The following is an 11,501-nucleotide window of genomic DNA, read 5'->3' as shown; positions in this document are numbered from 1 at the left end:
GTTTTCCCTTATCCAGAGTAGTCAACAAAGACGGGCGAGCTAACTTTGGGAGGCGGCTACCTTCCGCTTTTCTTTTCTTTTCTTTTATTTTCCCTAATTCATCCCCAAATCTCTCCTTTTGCAATCGGAGTTCCTCGGTTCTTCGATCTTTGCTCGCCGCGCAGCTGCTTGGAGTGATCTGGAGTAATAAGAGGAATGTGCCCCTTAAGAGTGCTTCTGATCTTCCTCTCGGCCACTTTGGCTGCTTTCTTTCTCCTCAGAAACATCAAGGCCCAGCCTGACCTCAACGAACTGCCCCAGGAAGAAGAACCCCCTAAAGAGAAGCTTACCCTTTCCAACAAGGTCACCTAAAGATCACATTTTTTGTTTCAATGTTGCTAATTTAGTTTCCAAAATTCCTTTTTGATGATGATTTTCGGCGAACCAGGTGCGCTCGACGATCTGCTCGGCCTTCTGGACATGCGTCGATATGGCGAGTGGGAGGTACCTGTGGAGGATCATAGCTCCTGCTGCTGCCCAGGAGAAGAACGCTTAATCGTCTTCTACATGGGGTCAGGTGGTTGTTGTCTGCATCTTATCATTTTTCTTTCCCCGCTTTGTTAGGAAAAGGAAAAGATTGGAATATGTGGATTATATACACTTGTTATGTTGTTTACCATATCAAAACTGTCCTTTAGCACTCTTTATTACATTTACAACCCAAAGTTTATGTGTTGCAAACTGATTGATCTGAAAAAATAAGGAGCAAATCATTACTTAAATCTATCATTTCAAATGTATCATTGCTGTTTGTTGTTATCTGGTTTCAAGTATATGAAAAAACTGATTTCAAGTTTACCGTATCAAAATGGTCCTTTAACAATCTCTGTTACAACTAAAAGTTTGTGATTTCAAGTTTGTGTTATCCTATTAGCATCATTTCAAAAGTTATTATTGGAGGTTTATTTGTTCAGCTGCAGTGGTTTGGTTGGATCTGTAGACAGAGATTGCGCATAAGACATCTCCTGTAGACTTTCTATTGATCTCAATTTGTGTTTCAGTAGCTAAAACAATGCCATTCTTCAAGTTGAGATGTTTAAAGTTGATAGAGTGAAACCACTGCACAATGAAGCTGTCAGTGATTTGTTTACTGATTGTTACTAAGTTCTTTAGCACTAACTAAACTAGGATGCAGACAGATTAATCTACTCAAAGAAATGCACACAACTCATCTTCTAGTTCAAATCTATAGCAGTAACTTAAATTCTGAATAATGTGATGCTGGTTCTAGAGATAAACTACATATTACACTCTCCCATGTAATATTTTCCCATAATATCTTTTGCTGAAAAGTGTTTCAAATTTATTTTCCCATAATACTCTTAGTGCCCCAACCAAAAGATGCTGAAAGTAAATTTGGATTTTTAGGCGTGTGATATTGGAAATTTGATTTTAATTGTTTCTTTAGTCCATTGTGGTGACAAATGCATGCCTAGCTAGCCACCACAATCTTCAAGCAAGCACTAATCAGTTTACCTATAATTTGGCACTTGTAGTTATAATTTATTATCTTGAACTTTGACTTGGTATTGTATTTTTAAGTCTTTGGTGTGAGTTGATATAATCAATTCCACCACTTGCCACTTAGTTTGCACTTATAGGAAAAGTTGTTACCCATCAATTAAAAGAAGTCAAACAATGAAGCCTTTGTGGATGCTTGGTGTCTTTAATGATCCTGGCAATGTACAAATCTTTCTGGATAAAACAAGAAAAGTAGTTTGGAATTGCCATATTGTTCATTTTGACTGTTAGGATAAGGAAGATAGTGCCAAGCACAGTGATGAGCAGCTGTCGGAATCCAAGTAAATTTGGTCAATAGAAAACCTTTTTGCTAGAAAAACAGCTCCAAATATGATCCTTTTTTTCTATATTAGAATTTCTCCATCAATTTTTGCATTTGAAGGAGAGGTAATCAAATGGATTTACATTTGAATCAAAAGCTTTTATGAGCTTCTAAATGCCTCAAGTCATCTGAGGTGTTTTAAACTAAAATTAGTCAGAGATCAGTTGCAATCTGTGTAAGAAATTGAGTTTCTTGTTTGCATGCATGATATTCCATTGTTTGTCTTAAGACAATCCATTAGCAAATAAAAGAAATTTTGCCTCAGTAGGTTTAACATATGTTCTTTATAATTATTTGAACAATATTAAAAGGATTAATTGCACTCCCAGACATTTCTGATTGTTTTATTATTCTCAATTTTTTTCTTCTATGTTCTCTTTGCGTCAAATCGATATATCACAAACACTTTGTGCCTCTTTCATTTGGCTAAGACGGAATAAGTCCCGTGATTTATGCCCTTCTAAAACATACAGGAGGACCGTTAAGGTAAGGACTTCACTTGTTTTTTTACAAGATGTATCGCAAACACTTCTCAACTTTCAATGAATTGTATTCATGATTTAAGATGGGAATATTTATTGCTGATCATTTTTAACATGAGAAAGAATGAATAAAACTCTAATATAGCGATACAAATAAAACTTGAATATCGACCTCCATAGAAAACTCTTAAATTATAGTTTTTTTTTTAAAAAAAATCCTTTTCTTTTTTTTTTAAATCTGTTAAATTATTTAATTTGCATCGCAATATTCCATTTCTCATCTATTAATTTCCTCTAATACCATACTTAAAATCTGTTTCTCAAAATTCACATTTGTGATCATCTTTTGTGAATAAATAAATAAATATTCTAAATAAAACGGGTTGGATGGATAAGATAAAATTATATTTTCAGTCATATAATTTGTATTTTTTTTAATTTTAGTCCTGTTATGAGTTAATTTACATTCTTAGTCCGGTAACTTGTAATATTTTTCAATTTCAGTTCTTTTTCCTTTAAAATTAAAATTTTTCAATGAAAAATGTCTAATTTACTATTGGAATATAAAAAACATATGAGTAAAGGAAAATGATTGAAATTGAAAAATATTACAAGTTAAAAAATTAAAAATATAAATTGACTCATGATTAAAATTAAAAAAAATATAAATTACCAGATTAAAAACGTAATTTTCTCCTTATCAATAATGTCTCACATGGTTCTAATTAATTGCTCCAATTTAGCGTCAATTCCCACTTTAATCATTCACAATACACTATGACGAAAACTGAATCTGATCCGTTCAGTTTTAATTATCAAAGATCGCGACCGCCCATTCCATCGTCGCAGTCGATGCCCCATCGCTCTAAGGGCCTCTTAACGGTCACATCGTTCAGATTCCGTAACCCTAGAGAGAGAGAGAGAGAGAGAGAGGGAGAGGGGGAGAGAGGATGAGATCCAGAAAGGGGCGAACGGCGACGCAGGGCAAGGAGAAAGCTGTCGAGAAGAGGCTGCCGGAGGTGGAGGACGGCGAAGAATATGGAGATGCGAACGCGAGCGAGGAGGAATTGGAAGAGGGGAAGCGATTCTTTGCCTGCTATTTGCTGGCCTCCCTGTGCCCTCGCCACAAAGGTCGCACTTACATCGGGTACTCCATTCTCTCGATCTCTGTCATTTCACTTTCCTTCGCTTTTAATCCCTCTTCGGTCGATCTGATTGATTCAAAGAAAGCCCCAAAATTTAAGATTTCCCAGTTGCGAGAATTTCTGATGGAGGATTGCGTTTCTTTACTGGAACATGCTTACTGTTCCTCATTTGGGGGTTCAAGAAAAGTTCTTTTTTTTTTGTCCTTGCTGATGAGTTTATCTTGTTGGTGGATAACTACCGAGATGACTTCTTTCCACTTGCGTTCCACGAAAATTCAGGTTTACAGTCAATCCTCGGAGGAGAATCAGGCAGCACAATGGCGAGATAAGGTGCGGAGCAACGAGGACGAAGCGTGGGCGTCCGTGGGAGATGACTCTTTGCATCTATGGTTTTCCCTCGAATGTTTCTGCTCTACAGGTTCATACTCCTCGGCTAAATACTTAACTCACTGCTTTTGTTCAACTTATGAGCTTCGACATTGCAATTTTCTGTTTAAGCGCTTGAGGTCAGTAAGGATGTGTTTAGTGGATATTTCAAGAACAAGTTATTAGGATTAAAAACAATTATAACTTTTTTTTAAAAGAAAAATGTATATGATTGGTTTCTTTTCTAGCACCTCCATCTTTTGAGATAAATGTATAGAATGTTTTGTCTTCGCATTATGATTAGATTACCATAACAAAGCAATTCCCTGAGCAATGAGGTATGTCATTTGAACTTGTCAAACTATGCATTTGCAGTTTGAATGGGCCTGGCAGCATCCGACAGAATCCCTTGCTGTTAGAAAAGCTGCTTCGAGCTTTAAATCTCTCTCTGGGATAGCAAATAAGATCAAGCTTGCTTATACTATGCTGTCACTTCCAGCTTGGGAGAAGTAAGACTCGAGTAGTTAAACATTTAGTTTCTAATCTTTTTCTGGCTCTAATTGAGAAAGAAACAATGCTCATCCTTGAATCAGCTTGAATGCCACTGTCAACTTCTTTTCGACGAAGTACATGAAGTATATTGATGGTTGCCCGAAATTACCAAAGCAAATGAAAACTATTTTCTGCGTGATGGACGAACTTCCTTGCTACATAAAAGGTCCAATATTGGACGATAGCAGTGAAGAAGATTATCATGAAGATGATGGTTCAATCTCAGCATCTTGGGAGGTTGAAGGCAATCATGCGCAAATGACAGTCAGGGATCCTCCTGATCCCTGGAGGAAAGATGATCATTTCAGAGAGTCCATGGAGTCAGAGGCACCATCTTGCTCTATTAGATCACCAAAGGCCAAAGAAAAGTCAGTTGATGATGTGAAAGTCATGAATTCCAAGGAGTCATTGATTAGTTATGATCCAAAGATTTGGAGGGGTTTCAGCAGTGTTAGAAATCCAATTGAGACAACTGAATCATACTGCTCAATTGAATCTCCTGAACTGGGCCAAGAAGAGAGCAGAATCTCTGTGGACGCAACTGAAGACCTCTTCGGCCTTGTCAAACAAAAGGACCTCGAGTGTTTAGTGTTGGATTCTACTCCAAGAAGCTGCTCATCAAATAGACAGGTCCTTTCCTCTGAAGGTGATGTAATAAATCTTGTAACACCACCCAGCTTTTTAATAAGCTCTTGCAGGAATAAGCACAAGAAGAATCCAGTTAGCATGGGCATAATTGACTTGACTGACTCTCCCATCAGTTTGTAAAATGACTAGATCATGTAACCATGTCGAAACCATATTGTCAGCTGGAGTTGAGTATTTCATTATCATTGTGTCTAAGGTGAGCATTATTTGCTAACACAGCAAACTTCATAACAACACTAGATAGCTGACTGAGATCATCATCGCCGTAAAGTAACCAACCGTTTCAGAACATCCGTCAATGGTTGATGCGTACAAAGCTCTAACCTAAAGACATTTGGATGAAGACCCATCATTGAACAACCAAAAGTGCCATTTGAATAAATCAAGTAGCCAGTGTGATGGGTGCGGTGCACCAACTCAAGACAGCGGCGACGCGTGAACCACTCGATAACATGGTCTGGCTCGAATGGGCCCGATCCAACCGGTCCATATGCCTATGACACCAGTGCTAAATCGGACCGGCCAGCTAATTCGATTCAAACGACAGGACCTCCCCCTCATCATAATGACTTGGCTTCCTATCCACTTAATCTTCCCAGCTTTATCCATCTGCAGACCAATTTAATGAATACTCTGTTAATGTTTATAAGCATGTTTGTCCCTCTCATCGATTAATTAATTTGATTAATTACGTTGTATTTATGATTGAAAATGTCATTGTCGATCCAACTATATGATAGGAGCTGTCTATACTACGACATGGATAACGACTAGTAATTAATCGACACACTCTTTCGGGTTAGGTATAAGTTCAAAGGGTGTAGCTTGGCGCGTGCGAGAAGGGCAAAGGAGGTGAGTCTAGTTTGGCCATGCGGCACGGCCGCGACTAAACCAGCATTCGATGAAGTTGAACATCGATGTGGTATGTTATTTGGAACCCTAATTAACATGAACTAAAGCAAACCCTACAATGAACCAACTTGGTCGAATTAAATAATTCGGTAGGTAACCTATCGATGGCTCATCGTGAAATAATGATATCGGAATCTGATTCCTTGTCTTCAATTTATTCTTTACAAAGGCAAGTAATTGGTAAAGCAAATTATATAATTCCTTTTTTTGAGATTCTTTTTGCTCCCTCTCAACATTTTTCTCTTTTTCTTTAGTGTGATATGTAAATCGAGGTGTTTTCTTTTTTTTTTTAAATGAAAATGCTTAATTTGACAAGTTTGATAAATTGATGAAACCACTGTAATTTGTTTAATTTGTAAATAATAAAAAAAATAATTAACTAGTGAGGTAATGTCGAATCTAGGATGACTCGTATAATCCTACAGAAGTTTTCTATTGATCACTAGGATAAATCGAGAATCGCTCACGGCGGGCAGCTCAAAAGTCTAGTATTCCTTAGTCGCGCGTCCCATTTGAAGAAAAATTCTTTACAAATATGTCGTAGTTGGGAATTAAATCATAAACACCTGGGTAACAACTGGGTGCCCTTCTATTGCACCATAGTCCCAAGGGCCACAAAATAATTAACTAGGTTAGATAACGTCGAACCTGGGGCCACTGGCGCGATCCTACGGAAGTTTTCTACTAGCCGCTAGGGTAAATCAGGAAGTGTTCGCGTCGGGTGGCCCAGAAGCCCAGTGTCTCTTGGTTGTACGTCCTATTTGGAGGAAAAATATCTACAAATGCATTGTAGTTGAAAATCGAACCGTGAGTACCTAGGTGACAACTGAGCGCCTTTCTATTGCACCATAGCCTAGGGGTAAAAAATAATTAACCAAGTCGTATAACGTTGAACCTGGGATGATCGGCCTGACCTCACGGAAATTTTTCATCGGCCCCCTGATAAATTGGAGAAGTACACATGGAAATTTATCTTAACAGCTAGTATTCTCAGATTCATTATCCATTAAAGAATTTTTTTTTTTAATAATACGTTATAGTTGAGTTTTGAATTTTAATTTCCTGATTTATATTAGAGAGTCTAACGTCTTGCCCTAAACTATTTAATTCATAAATAAACACTAGGATTCGGGGTGTAATTAAGTTAGGGAAAGGTATTGATTAAATGACAAAAAATTAAGTTAATTGTTTTAAACAAATAGCATATAGAATTAAAAATAAAATATTTTAAAGATCCTAACTTTTTCCTATTTTAAGTGGCTAAAATATCTATCGTATTATTTTATATATTTTTTAAAAGGATAAAGATTATTTTTTTTTTAGAGTGATAGTTTGTACCATATCGTGTGATAATATAAAATAATTGTATATTTTAATAAAGTAATCTTGTAACATGGATAACATTAATTGAAATTTAAAAAATTAATTTATATGGCATAAAAGTTATTATTATATATTATCTTGTGTGTCTAATATTGTAATTAAGATCACGTTCTATGTTAAAATTAAAAATAAAATAGATGTTTTCAATATTTCTAACATTAAAAAATATGACACATTTTTTAAAAGACCTATTAAATCTCGGTGTGGTTTTTATAATTGCGATAGGTTAGTCAAATTTGAGGTGGTACCGTGGAAATTTTTGAAGGCGTTTAATAGATGATGACTGATAATTAATTATTCTTGAATGTGTTTAAGAGATGATAACTGAAAAATTAAGGTGGCTTGACCATTAGAAAGGATGATAATTAATTATTTTTGACAATGACGTCTATGTATTGCTCAAGCTTCTAGTTTTCTGGAAATGTGGAATTTTGGATTTGACCATTTATAATTATATCTAAATTATTATGATTCTTTGAATTTATCATCCTTTTAAAATTATAATTTAGATTGAGATGAATCGTCGAAAACTGTCCAGAGATCGTCGGTAATAAATAAATGGTCAGATAATCTGGTGCAAAGCAAAAGTGATCTCTGAATGATCTTAAGTCATCCATTCTGATCCAAATTATAATACGAGCGAATCTAAAAAAAATCAAAATTAATTATAATTAAATCATAATTATAATTTAATCATAATTATAAATAATACATTGCCTGTACACAAATCACTTTAGCTTTTGTTGGCCATTCAAAATTTTGAGGCTTAGTCCACGTGCTCAAATTAATTATTTTATTTTAAATGCATCAATCTTAAATGTTTTTTATTTTTTTTTTGAATTTGATATGGATTTTTATAATTATTTGTTTCAGGGATATTTTTTTTTTATTTTCAATATTTGACTTGCCTAAATGAGTTGATTTGTTGTCTAACCTATCGATTAGTTTGACACAATCTATAGCTTAGCTTAATCGACCTACTACTTGAATTATTTGATTGACCCAATCGGTTGAAATTACCTGACCTACTCAACTCCTTTGATCTCGACCGAGTATTATCCATCAGCCTAAAATTTTCCCAAATAAATGGGTCATAAATCGAATGCTCTGTGTCTTTATATCATGTATTTAATTTACGCTATTAATAGGTATTTAACTTACGCTATGGATTGTTGGATGACTCATTTAGTTCTATAGAAGTTTTCTAGTTAGGATATAATCAAAGTCTTATATTGAAAATATCACGAATTTAAAATAGCATAAGATATATTCATTGACATTAGACCTTTTAGATAGAGTCCAAAAATAAAATCATGAGACCTTAGACCCAAAATGAATAATAATATTATTAAGGTTCAATCAAAATCTCACATTAAAAAGATTTGGTAAAGATCATCCGCGATGCCTCCAATCATCTAAGGTGCTTCCAATGAATTCTTGCATTTGTTAACTTAAAAATAATATATATCCCTTTAACAGAAAGTTAGAAGCATAAATGCATGAAAATGTACTATGTTTGTAAATTAAATCATGTCTAACCAAGATAAGGATCTAGTCTTGATCTCAACTTAGATTTACAGTTTAGATCTAAGTTGGACTAACACCTTCAGTCCCATTGGAATTCGTCCTCACTGGAACCCTCTCTTCAGTTTCTTATCTCCACTTACCATTTGCAGACTTATCTTCTTGACGTCTAATCTTTTGATCCACCAGAACTTCTCGTCAGATACTCATCTAGACATCCGCTAGTTGTTTGATCATGCTGCCCCAACTGGACTTCTTGCTAGATATCTAATCCTCTCTAATCTATCTAGAATTCCTATCAGTTATCTGGTCCTCTTGACCTACTTGGACTTCAGCCTGGCATTTGATAGACCCATCAAGTCTTTTAGTCTGCACACTTGGTAAACATATTAGATCACAATAGGACTTAACTTTGAACCTTTGCCAACATCAAAATATATGCTCAATTCTGGTGCTCTGGACACCAAGAACCTTAACTTGACTTCTAGACCTAGGGTTAGTTCTATAATTATATGAACTGTTGGTATGAGATCATGTTTTCCTTGGACTATGGTTTGTATCTCAAACTCATCTAGTCCATAGATGACTATTGTCTTCTTAAACAGAGGTTTTGTTTCTTGGACCCTTTAAACATATTTTCGATCTTACTAAGGGTTTTCTCTAGTTTATTAAGTCTTAACCTAATTAAGACTTGATTTTCAATCCTCAAGTTTTAATTTTTCATTAATACCTTGGATATTTCTTTTTAAGCATGTTTCAAATGTACTTATGGTTCTTGCTTAGATTATTTTCTACCTTCCTATCTTTAGTTATAGTTGTTCTAGCATGATATGATATGTAATTATCCTTAGAATTATCATGCTTTATATTTTCATTATAATACATGCTATAAAATTATAAATTTATTTCTAGCATGTATTTAATCATGATGTGAAGGAATAATATTATTAAATGATACCTTTCAAATTCCTCCTATGTTTGAGCTTCCTCCCTTGGTTTTATTTTGAGGCTTCCCTTTTGAACATTGATTCTGGTAATATTTTCTTTAATTGCATGTGAAACACATAATATGCTCTTTGTCTTTGCATATCAAGGGTCCACCTTCTTTAGTTTCTCCCTTGCCTTAGATGCCAACTTAGTCTTTTTCTTCGTTAATTTAAGACACTTGCTTTTGTAGTGTCATTTTTTCTCATACTCGAAGCAAATGATATTATATTTATTTTTAACAATCGAAATTGTTATACCTTCGTGAGTTGATTTATCCCACTTGCAAAGGTGACAGAATCATCCTCATTAGCTCTGGATGTCAAGGGTTCTTCTTTTCTCGATGTTAATGGCTTATGCTCCCTCTCAATTCTTGAGGTGAATGCTTCTTAATCTTCCATCTCAGATATTCAGCATCTCTCAATTTCTGAGTCATTTGCTCTAGTGTCAACGAGTATCCTTTTTTGGGTCCTTCTTCACTTTGCGTTGAGGTTGGATCTTTATAAAGTTTTGCAAACTTGTTCCATAAATCATTTGCATCCCGATATTGATATATCTTATACAAGACATCGTTAGGTAAAGTATTTGATCATAATTTAGTTACCTTTTCATTTGCCTCAAATTTTTAAACTTGCTCCTTAATCCATTTGCTCCTCCGAACAAGTTTTCTTTTGTATCTCTTGGCATTTCAAATCATTCTATCAGAGTCAACTATGTCCATCGTGAGGAAGTATTTTATCTTGACTAATGCTTGAATTCTCCCAATCCTAACGGTGGAGGTATTTGGATGTCATATTTGAATCCATCCTAGAGTTTCATCTCAAAATCCAAGGTCCATTTGGCGCTGACTTCTTCCAGTCATCAGTCCAATAACTTCTTACTATCATAGAGCTCAAAATCATACATTCTTCTGCTTTCCTTTAACTCAAAATCCATAAAAGTTTAGACATAAATTAGATAATATTATATCATTATAGAAATATTTTTCATTTTTTTAATCCTATGATATTTTCTATATATTTTTAATGTGAAATTTTGATTGTATTCTCAACGTTGACAACGTCGACTTTGATGCTCATGACCCACAGCTCAAGATCAACCCAAGTATATCACCCAAGCAGACTCCGTCATTGATAGCAACTACAATTTTATACAATATGGACATTTCAATTCTGATTAATATTAATAATACTATATTTTAACCGTTATAATATATAATTGATATAATATGAACATTTAATCATTAGTAAATATTATATTATACAAATATTTTAAATTTTTTAATATTAATAACACTCTGATATATCAATTATATTACTGTTATAATATGAACATTTTATCCTATCAATATTGATTAATATTAATAGGTAGTATTTGATAGTAGTTAGAATAATTGATACTTTATTTATATTATAGAAGTTTCGTGTCAGAGCTTTTATAACTATGTAAATATTGTAACTATAAAATAATAGTTTATCTTTTGGGGGGAACGGTAAAAGTATATAGAACCAAGGAAGTTACATGAAAGTGGATGTCTATAAAATAATAGATATAAATCTAGACTTCGAGAAACATCGTCTCAATACAAGTATTTCATCTTCGAAACGAAATCGATTCCGAATT

At 34.3% G+C, this 11,501-nt stretch overlaps 1 protein-coding gene across 1 annotated transcript; it reads left to right on the top strand.

Moving 5' to 3' along the window:
• Positions 1-2,998: 2,998 nt before the first annotated feature.
• On the top strand, positions 2,999-5,257 carry LOC121969218. The gene is made up of 4 exons (XM_042519184.1): positions 2,999-3,511; positions 3,789-3,927; positions 4,251-4,384; positions 4,469-5,257. Exons 1-4 carry the CDS (start codon positions 3,315-3,317, stop codon positions 5,193-5,195), a joined length of 1,197 nt encoding a protein of 398 aa, XP_042375118.1. The 5' UTR covers positions 2,999-3,314; the 3' UTR covers positions 5,196-5,257.
• Positions 5,258-11,501: the final 6,244 nt, after the last annotated feature.

This window comes from Zingiber officinale, chromosome 4A (genome assembly GCF_018446385.1).
Source record: "Zingiber officinale cultivar Zhangliang chromosome 4A, Zo_v1.1, whole genome shotgun sequence".
In the NCBI taxonomy this organism is placed as follows: Eukaryota; Viridiplantae; Streptophyta; class Magnoliopsida; order Zingiberales; family Zingiberaceae; genus Zingiber; species Zingiber officinale.
This window is presented reverse-complemented; position numbering and strand designations above follow the sequence as displayed.